The 16,481-nt window shown below is 44.6% G+C and overlaps 1 protein-coding gene across 1 annotated transcript; it reads right to left on the bottom strand.

Moving 5' to 3' along the window:
• Positions 1–1,275: 1,275 nt before the first annotated feature.
• Alkal1 (ALK and LTK ligand 1) lies at positions 1,276–16,224 on the bottom strand. The gene is made up of 4 exons (XM_051199819.1): positions 16,041–16,224; positions 4,101–4,154; positions 2,780–2,860; positions 1,276–1,340 (listed from the first exon to the last, which is right to left on the bottom strand). Exons 1-4 carry the CDS (start codon positions 16,222–16,224, stop codon positions 1,276–1,278), a joined length of 384 nt encoding a protein of 127 aa, XP_051055776.1.
• Between the last annotated feature and the right edge of the window lie 257 nt (positions 16,225–16,481).

The raw sequence follows: 16,481 nt of genomic DNA, 5'->3' as shown, positions 1-16,481 counted from the left end.
TGAAGAACCAAGTGCCTTATAAGGAATTGTCCATGGTACTGAATGCTGACATCAAAATATTGACTTTGTACTACGGTGGGAAAGAACTCAGCATAGTAGCAAAGACATGAGTATTTTTCAATATATTTCATGTAGAGTCTACGTTTTAAAACCAGAATTATACTTTATATTGAGGTGTTATGGTTGTACACATAAATATTTTCTTTCCTTTGGCTCCAGAATACAACTTTTATCATAGTTCCAGAATACAATGCATCTAGCATTTCACTTTGCCAGGCAATGGGCTAAGCTAAAGTGCATGATAATTTTATTACGTCATCTTCCATGGATGTGATTTTTTTCTTTGTTCTTGAGACTGGATTTCACTATATTGTCCAGGGTGGCCTTGAACTCATCCTTGCCTCTGCTCCTCAAGTACTGGGATTAGAGTGTGCAGTGCCATCCACACCTAATTGTACTCCTACTTTGCCAATATCCTCCCTGTTTTTAGGTGTATTATGCAAAAAGTCTACTTTTTCTCTATTATATATTTGACCATTTATGATAGACCTGTTAATGGTTGTTTGCCAGTATGTTTCTGTGGAATGTTTCTGGACAATAATGAAATGATACTGGAAACTGTTGAAGGCTTTTTAATAACTAAGGGCTTGTAAGACTTTGAGAGCATTTTAAGTCAACTCGTCAAAACAGCATATTTAGAATCAAGTTTGGAGCAGAGTAAAAAAGTCCTTTAGTAAATGCCATAGGTGTTGTGTTGTGCTGATGTTAGCTCCTGGGCTTCTTGGACTTTGGGAGCCCATTCCCCAGGGAGGGCTACTCTGTCAGCCCAGACATACAGAGGAGGGCCTAGACCCTCCCCCAAATGATGTGACGGACTTTGATCATCCCCCCTGGAAGACCATACTCCTCCATGGGGAGTGGATGGGGGTTGGGATTGGGGGGGCCTGGTGGGGGGCATGGGAGGTTGGGAGAGGGAATTGGGATTGATAATGTAAAATAAGATTGCTTCTAAATTAAACAAATAAATTAAAAATTATTTTTTGTTTAAGTTCTTAGTTGTTGAGACTGGGTCACTAATAAAGTAATGAGGTTACCCTCAGAATCCCCTGACTTTAGTCCCTTGAGCACCAGAATTTGGAATCTGGGATTACACACCCTGCATTTGATCCCACCAGCATGGAACAGGTGGGGGGGGTGAGTGGAAGGAAAGGAAATAGAGAACAGAAATAATCTTAGGATAAGAATAAATAAATAGATACTCACAGGGTAAGTTTCCTAGGACTGGGAGCATAGTGGACTCACAGCTAATCTCATCAGCAATCTAGCACACCTTTTATAATCTAGAAAAGCCATTTAAAGATAATAATACATATAGTTAATTGATATGAATGAGAAAAAAAAACAATGTTATTGTCATTGATTCATGTAACCACCATAGTTTTAAAAGCCTCTAACATATTAGGTGCTTAACATGAGTTTTGTTCTTTCCTTGCTCTTAAAAGATATGGAAATTTGATGCCTTCACTTTAGAAAGGAGACAACAGCTTCAAATGTAACTCATCTCATAGCAGCTGAGTAATGTAAGTCCCAAAACTGCCTTTCTCCACCAAACTAGGCAGTCATCTAGCATTTTTGCCTTGAATCTCTTGCTGACAAGTTGAGTTGTTTCTGTTGTTGTTTCTGTTTTTGTCAATGTCATACAGACTAAAGTCAACTGGGAAGAGGAAACCTTAGTTGAGGGGTAGCCTCCTGTAGGTAAATCTGTGGGTCATTTTCTTGACTGGTGATTGATCTGGGAGGGCCCAAATAACTAGGGGTGGTGTCAACCCTCGGAAGGTGGCTCTGAGGTGTGTAAGAAAGCAGTGAGCCATGGGAAGCAAACCAGTAAGCAGCATTCCTCATGGCCTTTGCTTCAGTCCTGCCTCAAGTTCCTGTTGGACTCCATCAGTGATGGAGTGTGATATGGAAGTATAAGCTGAAATATACCCTTACCCACATCACTCTTGGTCAGCTTCTATCACATCAACAGAGAAGCAAGCTAGGATGAATCTAGTGTACTTAATTTTCTCTAGTTATTAAATGTGAGGTTAAAAAAAACATAAAAATTTGACTCAACATCCTAAGTAAAGTTAAATACTCCGCAAGATCATCTACATGCCAAGAAACAAAATGCTCAGAATCACTCACTTTAAAAGGAAATTTTAGACTTAGAAAGGAATTTGAAACAGGTGACTCAGCTACCATACATCATATTTTGAATGATAGCCCATTAGTGCTATGTTTGGAATTATTATTAACTCCATTAACTTCAGTATTCAAAAGAGCTCATTGCACAACAGGCTACCATCATTCAGGGTAACCCAGTACACACTGCACAAATGGTATGATAGAAAAACATTTACTTCAAAATCACTTAGGAAAAGATGTTGATTTGCATTTCACAGTCAGCTCACTTTCTTTTTCATTCATATGAGAAATCATTTTATTTATATCAAGGAATTTGAATAATGACAAAAGGTTTCTGTCCTGACAAACATTCTAGTCTTTAAGAGAACCTGGCTATTTTCAGATTTGGAAATGTTCCCACCTAGAATGTGGCCTCTTGTTCCTTATAGTCTTAATAGCGCACACAACCTTGAGTACTGAAAGGTTATAAATAGCAACCCATGCAATGTTTAGTCTATTGTGTCCCACCCAAAGACAGTTGAAGCTTGAAATTATATGCATTCATTTTTGGATCTGTTTTTTTGGTTTTTCTCAATCTGCCCAGGCAACTTACAAGCTGGCGTGGAGCAATCCCTGGTATTGTGATAAAGTCGATGGAAGTGTTTGCTGCATTCAGCTGAAAATGTGACAGGCCCTAGAGAAAGGGAAAGAATGCTTATTATAAACATGGGCTTGTTTCCCAAACATGTTTCTAGCACTCTATGGATAGAGACAGTGTAACTGTAGATTCCATCCTTCCAGCCCTTTAAAGAACTGGCCTGAGAATTCCTTCCTTTCCCCAGACTCTGTGGGAGGCGCTGAACTTTGATCTAAGTTCACTCCACATTCTCAGTATCTCACATCATGGAACCTTCTGGCGGAACTGAAAGGGGGCACTGCAGACAGAAAGGAAATGCGGAGAGCAAACCAAGGGGGAGTGGCTTTCTGATCCCTCGATTTTTGTTTTTTCTACTTAATGGGAAGTAATGTTCCTAGTGATGACATTTGTTTTTAATTGAAGCAAGGCGTGCTCGCTCATTAGTGTAAGGGAGTAGGGCCTTGAAACTGTAGCAAAACTTTCTTCTTCTACCTGGTTCACAGGCAGCTTCCCCAACACTCAGTGCTGTTTCCTCATCTGCAGGTATGATACTCAGAAACGCCATCTCAAAGTTAAAGGCTGGGTGTGGTTGTGTTAAACTATATTCCAGTACTTGGGATTGGAAGGCAGGCCATGAGGTTTCAACCCGGCACAAAGAACTTCGGCAACTGAGGAAAGCTGGGAGTAGGAAATGTGGCCCTCCCCAGGGAAGAGAATGCCATTGGTTGTTCAATGCCAAAGGGTCAGCCCCCAAAACATGCACACAAGTAACATTATATGGACTCAGTAAGTTATATTTAAGAATGTACATGTATATACATATATGCATGCAATACCAATTGATGAAAAAGGGGGCAATTGACTTGAAGGAGAGTGAGTAGGATATATGAGATGGTTCGGAGGGGGGATAGGAAAGCATCCCCTCCCCAAGCTCACCCTTCATCCCCAGTCCTTCCAGATCATAGGCCTGTCCTCCCCCACCACAGCATTCAAGCCTTGCTCAGTGGGTTCTTCATGACCAGACTTTCCTAATTTAAAGCCAACTTAGCATGTCTTCACTCTAAGACTTCACAGTTGGTTCTCAGCAAATCATCTTTTTTATTGAAAATACCTTTATTTTCTGTTGCTTTTCAAGTTCTAGTGCACATTACAGATCATACAAGTTAATAACAGTTGACTGAAACAGCTGAACTCAAGTCTCTTCTACACATTAATCTCCATAGCTCCATTGTCTTTGGATGCATTCTATATAAAACCTTTCTTTTATAACTGAGTCAGTGGATTAGTGAATATTTACCTGTGAAATGCTTTATGAATTTGTCTTTCAGGGTCAAGTCTCTTGGGAATATTTCTAAAAAGAATAAAAAAGACTTTGTAATTTTCCAGGATGGATTTCCACTATTAAAACATAATTACAGCACTAAAGACATAGATCCATGCAGGAGGTAAAGCAGATCGCAAATCCCTGGACTCTGGCCCTATCCACTCTCCAGGGCTCTCGCGCTCTAGTAGAACTTGTTTGCTCTACACCCCCAGTCCAGGAAACCATACAGACCCTTCAGTATGAGCTACTGTTGAATGTCTGATGTCCTGGCTTCCCAGAGTTTCCCCCACTCTCTCTACTACATCTCCCAGAATCCTCCTTGTCTCCTAATCCTGCTTATCTTGCTTTTCTATTGGCCAACAGGGCTTTATTCATTAACCAATAAGAGAAACATATTTATAGAATGACGCCCCCCATCAGTTCAGGACAAGTTTGAATTTATTCTAAGCTTTTGTTACAAACTATGATGTAAAAGTTACCAACATTGTAATTGCTAGACAAGGTCAAGTATATTTGAATGCTTCGTCCTCACTTGATGGAACTGTTTGGGAAGGGTTAGGAGGTGTGGCCTTGTTAGGGGAGGTGTGTCACTAGGGGTCTGCTTTAAGGATTCAAAAGTCCACAGTCCCCCACCTGTCAGCCTTGTGCTTGTAGACCCGACTGTAAGCTCTCAAGCACTATTCCAGCATCATGCCTACAAACCTGCCATGCTCCCCACCATGAAGCTCATATGCTCACTCTCTGAACTGTAAACCCCCATTAGAGGCTTTATTTTATAAGTTGCCTTGGTCATGGTGTTTTGTTATAGCAATTGAAAAGGAACTAAGACAACCACAATGTCTAAGAAGCAAAAGTTTGAGTTTACTGGGGCCATAAAAATAGGTGCGAAGGTTCCTGAGAGAAAAGGTCAGGTGTAAGGTTCTTGGGTCAAAGACACAAAGCACATAATTATGTGAATGTAGACTAAGGGAGAAAAGAGGAAAGGAGATGCCTCTTAGAGGCAACAGGTGAAACGAGAAGAGTGGCTGGCTACACGGGGATGATGTGAGAACCCAGGGTGACTGAAGGCTTATCAGAAGAGCAGGTAGGAACAGGCATTCTAATTAGGGGTTCACGTAATGAAGACAGGGAGGGGTCAAAAGTACCAAAGCTTCCTGGAGGCCAAGTGAGATAGAGATCAATTGCCCACCAGAAGTGAGGCCACGCCCACTCTGTGAAGCAGACAGGCAGGTACAGCTCAGGGAGGACAGACTTGTGGGGTAATCTTTTTGTACTCTGTGAAGATGTGTCTCTGCCGAGGCACCTTCTTGTTGGTTTAACAAAGAGCTGAGTGGCCAATAGTGTGGCAGGAATGGATAGGAAGGACTTCTGGGGAGAGAGAGGAACTTGGAGGAAGAATCTGAGAAGGGGAGTTTTGATGCAGAGCAAGTCGGATGTGCAGTATGGAGGAGAGATAATGAGGCACATGACAGACGCAGATTAATATAAACAGTAATAATAATAATAACAATATAACAATATAAACAATAATAATAATAATAACAAATAATAAATAGTTCTTAGAGCTAGTGGGACAAGCCTGAGCTAAGGCTGAGCTTTCATCATTAATAAGAAGGCTCTGTGAAATTATTTGGGACCTGGTGGTCCAAAGGAAGCCTGGCTGCAAAGACTCAGAAGTGAAAGTGGCAAAGAAGGCCAAATTTTGTCTGTAAAGGGTTTAAACATTTTTTTTCTTTTCTAGATTTTTTTTTAAAAAAAGTCAATTAAAATTTAAAAGAGTGTAGATCTAGTTCACATTTGTCTGCAACATATTAAGTACATTTTGTGGCATAAAGACACATCCTTTGGAAGTTTAAACACACACATACACACACACACCTACCTCTATTTTTTTATGTAAGTGGCTTAGATAATAAAACATAATGGTTATGCCATTTAGAATAAATTAAACTATAAGATTTCTATTTAATCATCTTTATCCTAATCATCCTAATAATTGTAATTCCATTACCTTGGTCATGGCCAAGAGTGTAGCCATCTGTGCCTGCAGTTCCCCACTGAAAATGGGAGAGGGGTGAAAATTCTCTTAAGTCAAATGCTGGTAGGTTCCTGGCTGTGACTCTGAGGGTTCCAGTTCCAGTTCCCTTGGAGTGAAATCCACCATGAAGGGAATTCAGATTAGGAGGGAGAGGCCCGCCTGAGAAAGGGCAGGGGGAAACCTCACAGTGAGCAGATTTCATTGCACACCAAGGTGGTCCACGGAAATCCCTTGATGGCAAGCCATCTCGAGATGGCTTCGTACTTGTTTCCTAGGTCCTAGGGGGTGGGGAGGGAAAGGAGGACCCCATCTCATCAAAAGGATCCTTGGATCTCCTGGAAACCATAGAGCAGGGATGGGATGAAGAGCCGAGTTGGCAGAATAAGGCCAGATGCTTCGATTCAGCAGGGAGAGGACAATGGGGCACACGTGACTACCTAGGCCACCGTTGTTACTACTGCTGCCGATTCCTCTTCTGAAGACACTGGCCCTTTACTTTATCCCGGTGGGGGGGGGGGGGCTAGGAAAGCTGTCAGAATTAGAATAAAATGTGCTGGAATGGGGTGTGACTGGTGTGGTGGAGGGCCCATGGTCTGGCTGTGTCCCTGTGGAGTCTGTGCAGTGTCTACAGGTGCTGTCTGGGATGAGCATGCGCTGGCCCATCCATCACAGGTGGGACCTCCTTGGTTGCTAATCAGGTGGAGTGAGCATTTGCTGCTTCTCCACCTCTTCCTCCTTCCTGCAGCAAAGCTAGAGAGAAGAGCTCTTGCTGCAGGAAGTCTACTCCACAGGGCAGGACTGTACTCAGGGTGAGGGGCCAAGAGCTGGATTTAACACGTGCTGCATTTAAAACGTAAAGTGCATGAAGATCTTTCCCTAAAGCTTCAAATTTAAAGACCATTTCAGTCGATGTTTCTCCTCTTACAACAAGTGTACCTTTTCCTCTTCTCAATGTTACCTGCCTTTGAAAGGAAGACGTGGTTCTCTCCAATTCCTCAAGACCATGGCTTCACCTTCTGTGGCCCTCCTGCTCTTCAGCTGCTTGGTGCTCTGTTCTACATTTTAAAGTTTCTCTTCTTATCTGGAAATTTCCTGTCTTCGTTTGCTGTGGGATTTCGTTTGGGGTCTGGAAACGCTCCAGCCTCCACTTTATTTCTGGTGACCCTCGCTGTCTGCATTTCTGTTGCGAAGTGCCTCTTTAGCCTGAAAGGTTTTACTGTTCGCTGTGAGATGCAGTTCCGAGCTTCGTTCTAGCTCCTTCAGATGCCGGCATGAAACTTCCTTTTCCCTTCTGCAGCGTTATAAGAAGCATTTAACTAAGTTGCATGACCTTCTTTCTTCTGTGTCCCTTTTTGACATTGAACTGAGCACAAGTTTATGATTCTCTCCACATTTGATTCCAGTTTGCTGTCATCGGCCACGCCTTCCTCAAACACGGTGGCCCAACCTTCATCATCGGCCAGCCAACACAGAAAGGCTTTCTTTATTGTAACAGCTTTTCTGCTCATTGTTTGGACTCTTAGTGTGTTTAGTCTCTATTCAGATCACCTGTTCTTCCCATATTTCAGCTTTTTGTAGAAGCCTTTTCTGGCTTTCTTGAAGTTGATAATTCCCATTAACAATCTTATTCAGCGATCCTTTTAGGTCATTGTTCATCTATTTAAACTACCCTGAGCATCAATTTTTTTTTTTTTTTTTTTTTTTTTTTTTTTTTGCTTCAGCTGCCTATGATCAGAGAGCTTTAGCCAGTCTACTAATGACAGTATCCTTTTAAAGCACAGGCCATCAGTCCATTCTGTGCAGAATGTCCAAGCAACTTTTAGTTCTTTCTCTAGAAACTATATTCCATCATGTTTCAGTGTGGACGCCTTTCCCCAGCTTCTCTCCATTTGCCTCCAACTTTCTGCTTCTGTTGACTCCTTGCTGGATGCCTCTTGGCCTCGTCCTTTTCAAGCAATCCTACCTTTCTCAAGTAGCTCATATTTTTCTTCCCATTTCCTTCAGTGAGTCCTAAACACTCTAGAACAAGCATTGTTCTCTTTCCACATAATGCACCCTATTAATTGGTTGAACGCCTCTCCATAAAACCAAGAGGGCAGTAAATAAAGTGACACAGAGGATCAATTCCTGTGAGAAATGTGGTCAGGTCTTCACACACAGTACCAAATCCTACACAGCACCAGTAGGGCTCTGGGGCAGCTGCAGAGGTTGCCTGGACTGCCAGTGTCAGCCAGGGTATAACAGAGAGCACAGAGCACCCAGCACCACCTTCACAAGTGAACACTGGGTGATGGCGGGGCAGACTCTGTCTGTGAAAACTAGAATTAGTGATGCACATTACTGCACCTGGCTGTACAAGGGTTCTGGGGATTTGAACAGGGTACCCCTCATGCTTGCACACACTGGACCATCTCTCTATCGCTACTGCTATGGTTTGTCATCTAACACCTTCTTTTTTAAATTTTCATTTGTTTATTGTATATGTATGGGTGTTTTTCTTGCATATACATCTGTATACTATATGCATGCAGTACCCTCAGATACCAGAAGAGGGCATTGATCACCTGGAACTAGAATTGCAGACAGTTGGGAATCGTCATGTGGGTGCTGGGAATCAATCCTGGGTCCTCTCCAAGATCAGCTTGTGTTCTTAACCAGTGAGCTCCCTCTCCAGCCCCCATATATTGCTTTCAAACCTTGGTTGGCCACAGGTACCTAAACACTTCAAAAGCGGCACTGAGCATAAGGCCAGGTCTACTGTGCTTCACATCCACAGAGCTGCTGTGTCGCCTCAGAGACAGGAAGGAAACATTACCCACCTCTCTGCCTCCTGACAGCAATCTTAGAAATCTGCACCTAACATTTGAGACTTTACTTGCAACCATAAAACGAAGAGCAAAGAGGAACAAGTATGATTAAAATGGAATTTTAGGGTGAGCAGGATGGCTTAGGAGGTAAAGGTACTTGCTGCGGAGCCTGGCGACTGGGTTCAATCCCTGGGGCCCACATGGTAGAACTGACTCCAAGTTATTCTCTGACCTTCACACGTGTGGCCCGGAAAACACACACGCACACACACACACACACACGCACACACACACCACACACAGGTACACACATGAATAAATATAATAAACGTTTTAAAGGAATTTGAAATACGTAGCTTTCCTGGGTGATGTCTGATTAAAAAGTAATTCTGTGGAAAGGAAGTAACACTGGGTGACTTTCTCTTCTTCCCACTGAGATGACAGATCCTTCAAGCAGATCACTGTTACTGCCAGAAGAACTGTGAATAGGGAGAAATCCATTCACGTAAGTGAGCTCTGACTGCTCATAATGAGTGTTTATGACTGGAGCATCTGGCTACCGGGCCCAACAGACAGCAGACATCTGGTTATAGCACCTGCCAAATTCAAAAGTGGAGCGAAATCATATGTACCCTTTCCACCTTGACCTCTGTTAAAACAAATAACTCTACAAACAAATATTAATATGTGTTAAAACCAAAGGAAACAGACATCCCTCTGTAGATGCATAGTAAACATCAGACTATGAACCTTCATTATGTTTAATAAAAATGTTTTAAGAAAGAACCCACATAACCAGGCATATGCCAGTAATCCTAGCACTCAGGAGGCTGAGGCAGGAGGATTGGAGCTTATAGTCAACTTGAACTATATCTCTGAAAGCCAAAAACCATACCTTCTATCTTGGTAATATGTAAAGCAGCAAAAACCATTTTTATTGTTAGTCACCAGGTATTAAAGTAGAACCATCTAATTGGGCAGAGGGAATCCTTATGGATTTACAATAAGGGAAATTTGCATTGTACAAATAGAATTCCATTATTAAGAAAATGACAGCATTATCTGAATATATCTAGGAGTTTTTAAGTTTTTTTTATAAACATAACTATCGGACGTGTTTAGCTATTTTTGAATACAGAGAGATATCATAATAGATAGATAATAGAGATATGATACTAGGAAATACATTCTGACTTTCAGACCTGCTTCCTAATGTTCAATCCGAGGAATCTCCGAGGTGACCCTCTCTTTTGATGCTAATGATTTGATTGCGGTCTAGAAGCCTTTAGAGTGCTTCAGGATGGGAAATGGTCTCCAGAAACATGAAGGCAACATTAAGGGTTGGTCCCAGGGAAGGGAGAAGAGCTGAAAGTTCAGTTGAACACCAGCATTCAGTGACTCATTCATTCCTATGTATGAATAAAACCACCACACCCACAAGGTGGTGGCTTTCAGAGCTTCCAGGCAGCTAGCTGTGCACATGGAAAGCTGTGCACATGGGTAACTTCCTCTCAGAGGGCATGGAGGGAGTGTCTTTCCCCAGCCTTCATCATGTTAACCCTTCTACAATAAACAAACAAAGGTAGGTACAGCTTTTCCTAATTGCTCTAGCAAATTAAACCATTTAGAGTCCAGTTTGTAGCTGGTGGTCAGGAAAATCAGACTTGTTCAGGATGCTTGAAGTGGAGCTGGGAGGTCATGATTAATCATATCTCAGATAGGTGCATGCCTGAACCTTAGAACGAGGCTGCAGACATTGTTCCTTCCACTCCCCCCAACACAGAATGTCACATCACACACACACACACACACACACACAAACCAGTTTCCTGAAACAGCTGTACTACAGCTCCAGTTGCTTTCCTATATGGCAGCTTCTATCAGCTCAGGCCCTAATGCCTAACACGTGACCTACTTGTGTTAAATAAATACAGTATTTTGTAAAACTTTGGAGCACGTTTTCAAAATGTCTTGATTTTTGTATTTTCCCATCCAAATTAGGTGCAAATGAATTTAATTTTCTCTGTTTGTGAGTAGGCTGACTTCGATCACATTCAACAGTCAGAATGCCAGATTCTGAAACCTATGCCTTTTAATGTCACAGAGGTCTGGCATTTTGGTTGCTAGGGCAGAAGAGTGTGGACAGGCCTTTGTGTTTTTGTTTTTTGGGTTTTGTTGTTGTTGTTATTGTGTTTGTTTGTTTGTTTTACCACAGAATCCAAAAGTGCAAACAGAATTCTATCAAGAAAAGATAAGAGAAGCTCATTGGGGGGCACACTAAACAGCAGAGGCTGAATAGGGGTAGCATCTGCATGGTGTCAGCACCAGGCCTGAGACTTCCACTATTGCGGTTAAATAAGGATCAGGATAAACAAATAGGCTGAATAGATGTTTATTCAGGGAGAAATAACTTACAACCTAGACAGGTGAACACCAGCAAGTTCCACCGGATGCTCTCCTGTCCGAGTCCCAGCAGCAAGAGAGCCTTCTAGGTTCTTCCTCAGACCTCCTTCCACAGGTCACTTCCGCCCCTGGCTCCACCCCCAATGGGCGTGGCCAGTGCCACAGAAGGAGACAAAGTAACTATCTCACTATATTCCACAGCCATGGAAAGAGAAAAAGAAAAAGTAACCCAGGAATGTCCTGCAGATGGAGCAGACTCCTTCTTCACTCTTCCTAAATGTCCATCAGTCTTCCTAGAGCCTGTTCTCCCTTTCTGTTTGCCTGCAGGAGATCTGTCTGATTCCTGGTCCCTCACTGCCTTTGAGAGGACTTAAGGCTTCTTGGGAAAGTCCCGAGGAGCCAGTGCAGATTTATAACTGGGGAGGGGCCAAATCCCACACTAATTAATTAAAAATATCATTTGCAGATGTTTTAGAATAATCTCCCCAGTGAGATCTTCAGTGTCAGCATGGCCTTATATTTAACAACGCCTATGAGACTCCAGCTTGAAAACTTCTATAGAAAAAATAAAATCCAAGCTTCCCTTAGTTCTTCTCTGTAGTGAGATATCCACCCCACCCACTCCTGTTGCACTGACCACACCCACTTCTGACAATCAGCTATATCGTGGATAAATAAGAATCTCAGAAAACGATAGGCTGATGGATGTTTATTCGGGAAGAAATCACTTACACCAGAAACAGATGACCACCAGCAGGTTCCCATCCCAAGCATCTCTGGGTGCTCTCTGTCTCCCACCAGGAAGCGAGAGAGAGCTGACCTAGTCCCCTCCCCCCAGGTCACGCCTGCATGCTCCAATGGGCGTGGTCAGTGCAACAGGTGTGACAGGGGTGGATATCTCACTACAATTCTTTTCCCCCATAGTTCATGCCAATTTCTTAACATCTTCCAAATCTTCTTCACATTCCATCACAGCCCATTTTCAGCTTTCTGAGCTTGTCCCCATGTCTGTGCTTGAGAGCCTGGCAAAGTTTGGGGTAGGCTGCCATTGTGTTCCTTCCCGCTACTGGGATGATGGACAAAAGAGCTGGTTTCAAAGGGCAGGAGGAAAGGCTATGGAAACACACACATTTAATTCTTATCCAAGTTACACAGAAGCAGGCTTGGGAGACGATCTGGAAGGTCACTGTAATGCAAGGGCTTGGATCCAGGCGGCAAGAAAGACAATAAAATAAAACAGCAGAGTGTAGGCATTTGAGGCACCCGTTATTAGCTGAACTGAGCTGGAGAATGGCAATTAAAAGTGCTCACAATCAAAAGTTTATCAAAGTGATTTCAAACATTGTTGAATGGCTAATTCAACTGACAAATCCGTTCATGAATGGCAGACTTAGTATGGGGAGGAATACCACAGGTGGCTAACTAACAGTGTTCCTGGGAGCCTAAAAGCCCCTCCCCCTTGCTCACACAACAACAATTCTAGAGAGGAAATCTAGGCTGGAAACTCTTATCCCAGGCTTTAGATTTACTGTTCCTTCTGCCCAGGAATGCCCTTCCCACCTCCAGCCTTGCCTCTGACTTGGGGAAACTGGCCAACTTACTGAAAAGGACTGATATACAACTCCATGTCATGATACTGTGAAATACATAGTTGCCCTTATTGGTATAAATCATAAACCCTTTGGAATCTCGGAAATGAGAGTGTGTAAGAAGTTGACTGAGGGCTGGCAGTTTCTGAGTAGCTTCTAGATAGGTCTCATGGGTAGTTGATCACCACTACTAACTGATTTGATCTTATCTATGTAATGAACACCCCCCCACACACACACACACACAAACTCAAAAGTACTGAGTTCAGAGTTTCTGGATAGCTGAACATACAAATTCAAGGAGCTGGGGGTGGGGTGGGATGTTTGTTCAAACATGCCCTTCCCTTATACCTACACATCTCTTCATCAGTATCCTTTGTATTACCATTTATGAGCCACTCCAGCAAATTAGTGTGAGAGAGCAAATTAGTGAGGAGAGAGTATGGGAAACCTAATTCTTACATAGGGACTCAGAATCACAGGTACAACCACCTAGGGACTGCATTTGACACTGGAGACAGTCCTCAACTTGTGGGTTCTGAGGCCCATCTTCAGGGAAGAGTAAGTGTCAGACCGAAGGTAGGTTAGAACCCTAGCTGGTGTTTACTGCAGAACTGTTGCTGTGGTATGCAGGGGAATCTCCCACAGTGCACTAAGGGGATGAACTATGTGGTCATGGGACAGGAGGAGAAACGGGGTCTGAGTTAGTTTTTTCTACTTCCATGTACAGGAAGGGTTTCAGAACTTAAGCCTGAAATCACGGGGGGGGGGGGGGGGGAGAAGAAGGAAAAGGTAAATGTGGAGCACAAGAACAGTCTGCTAGCTCACATGACAGCCTAGTGGCCTAGTGGGGTTTCCCAGTTTCCCAGGCATGCTAAGCCAGCGCTGGACTTGGTCCTCTCGGCTGCAGGTCCACCTTCAGAGACCCAGGGGAGACTTCCAGGCCCCTTCACAGGGGTGACAGTCCTCGGCCTCTAGGACCTGGGAGATGTTTCCTCCTGGATGAGTTATGACCCATGATGCTTCTGTGAGAACATCCAGATGGGACTTTGTCTTCTCTGAACTAATGCCCTTATTTTTCCCTGATCCATGTCAAGAGTTCCATTCACAGACAGCCTCAGATGTAACCAGCAATCCTTTTACTCCCCGTGTAAACAAAATACGGTAATCAAAATATCAGGCAGCATCAAGCAAGAAGAAAGCAATGGATTTTGAGGGTAAAGCCATAGCTCTCCCCCCCCCCCCAGCCAGCTACATTGTTTTAAGTCTTCTCTGTCATTTGGGAAAGGGAGAACTTGGGGTGAAGCATAGGAAAATGTTCTACCACTGAGCTACATCCCCCACTTCCCTCCACTATCTTTAACTAAAGAAAATTTATTAAACTAAAACAGGTGAAGTTCATGTGTGACCATAAATGAGATTGCAACTAGAGATTTTCTCACATTCCTTTTATATTCCAAAGTGACGCTGGATCCCGAGGCAAACATTTTTGTTCGCAATAACTTTTAAGTCAAAGTGTATAGCCGATGCTTTGGCCTCATGGTACCCTCTCTCCTGTGGTGACCGCCCCACCACACACACCCTCTTCTGGAGGGCTCAGATAAACCGGCTTGGGCTGGACCTACACCTTAGCATCCCTTGCCTTCCCATCTCTTCTTCTGCAGCTTTCCCCACCTGGCTCACTCTGCTAGTCTGTGTGCACTCATCTCCTGCCTCCCAGAATTGTGCAGTAAGCACAGACACACCCAGCTTCCTTCCTGTCTGCATGCACTCAGCTCTCTACATGATGGGTAGCATAGCAAGGTAAGTTCTGAGTGGACGCTGTGGAGAGACAAAGTATACACTTATGCCTGTAACTGTTAAAATAGATATGGTTCATCGGCACTTGGGAGGCTGAAGCAGGGAGATTTCTGCAAACTCTAGGCCAGCGTGAACTGTAGGGTGAGTTCCAAGTAGCCTGAGCTGTGCAGTGAGACTATTGGGGGAGGGGGGAGAAAACCAGAAAAGGAAGGAAGGAAGGAAGGAAGGAAGGAAGGAAGGAAGGAAGGAAGGAAAACACCTCCATGTTTAATCTTAAGAGTGAAGCCTACACTACTTATGGTGGTATGTGCCTAAGGCTGATCCAGGAGGATGGGGAGTTCAGGGCTACAAAGTGAGACCCTGCTTCAGACAAAAGGGAAAAAATTAAATGGATGAGGGGAGAAGAAAGGAAAGGAGGCGGGTGGAGGGGGGAGGGACTAAGAGAACTGGGGAGGAGAGACCTTGTCTGCAGGGCGTCCCAAGCCATCCCTTGCTTCGTCCTCTCAGCAAGTCCAGTGCACAGACTGCCACACTCCGCGACAACCTCACTCTGCCACAGCAGGCATAAGCAGAGACACCCAAGTGGCTTCTCTCTTCCTCTCCTCCTCCTTTCCTAGCAGCACCTTGTACACTCCCCCCAGCAGCCCCTGCACCTCCTGCTCCCCAGGCTTTTCGCTTTCCTTCTCATTCACACATCTCAGTGTAGGATGTCCAGAGTTGGCATGGGCCTTTCTGACTGACCCAGGAAGACTGCAAGGCAGCACCAGCCATCGCAGCTTAGTGAAATTTGCATGCCAGTCACCCCTTCCCTGGGGCCAGCTTGAAGGGGGGAAGAAAGGGCATTCCAGAATGTTCAGGGGACTAAGGGCAGCCTTGTTAAACTCCAGAAGACCCAAAGCTGAGGTGTTGACAGATGCATACTTCCTCCATCACCTTAGCAGGTGAGGCGGCTAAACAGCCCAGGTCTTTCTACTGCTGGGTCAATTTGTATCCAGACCCCCACGTAGCTGGGATTTCTAAGTTATGGGTCTCTCCTCACAAACCTCCAGCAGTTAGCAAGGAGCCCATAAAGCTGATTTCTTTGCCAGCCGGGTTTTGTTATTTAAGTCTCAACCTAGGCAAATAGAGTAAGCCTATTACTTCCTTCCCAGGGAAGATTCCTGAGAATCTACAGGTGTCCACCCTCTGCTGTGCTGAATTCAGCCTTCCCAGCAGGTGCTTGCCCAGCAGCCAAGAGTGGTGGGGTCCCCGAAAAGGCAGGTCGGGCAGGGCTTACCTGCGCTCCGGGTGGCTCTGGGAGCTTGGCGAGTCCCTGTTACCGGGAGAAAAAGCTGTGGCTTGAACTCGGCGAGACGCGCCGCCCTGCGTCCCTGGGGCCGCCCCTGGGTCCCGGGCGGGGACAAAGCCAGCGCCAGCAGCAGCAGTGCGGGCAGCCCGGTGTTAGGCTTAGCGGGCCGCATGGCCTTGGCATCCGGATAGGGGAGCAGCAGGCTGGCGCAGCACTGGGACTTGGAGGCGCGCATGGCGAAGTCTATGCGCTCCCGGGCGCGGGGCGGGGACCGGAGGCGGGGCACCCGAGAACCCTGGACTAGGGCGGGTCAGGGCACAGGACCCTAAGAAGCCCATGCCACGTCCCTGGGGACCATTTCCTTGCATCCAGGGGTTAGGGGCAGAGGTGACTCCAAGGCACACAGAGAGTCCCAGGCTCTCACCAGCT

The sequence above is a fragment of the Phodopus roborovskii genome, unplaced genomic scaffold (genome assembly GCF_943737965.1).
Source record: "Phodopus roborovskii unplaced genomic scaffold, PHOROB, whole genome shotgun sequence".
Classification (NCBI taxonomy): Eukaryota; Metazoa; Chordata; class Mammalia; order Rodentia; family Cricetidae; genus Phodopus; species Phodopus roborovskii.
This window is presented reverse-complemented; position numbering and strand designations above follow the sequence as displayed.

What these genes read in the sequence shown, in the direction of transcription:
- Alkal1 (XM_051199819.1), bottom strand. Translation starts at nt 16,224, where the DNA reads ATGCGGCCCGCTAAGCCTAACACCGGGCTGCCCGCACTGCTGCTGCTG. An exon ending in CAGAGCCACCCGGAGCGCAG is followed by an intron (nt 4,155 to 16,040) that starts GTAAGCCCTGCC and finishes TATTCTTTTTAG; the next exon opens with AAATATTCCCAAGAGACTTG. An exon ending in ATTCATAAAGCATTTCACAG is followed by an intron (nt 2,861 to 4,100) that starts GTAAATATTCAC and finishes CCCTTTCTCTAG; the next exon opens with GGCCTGTCACATTTTCAGCT.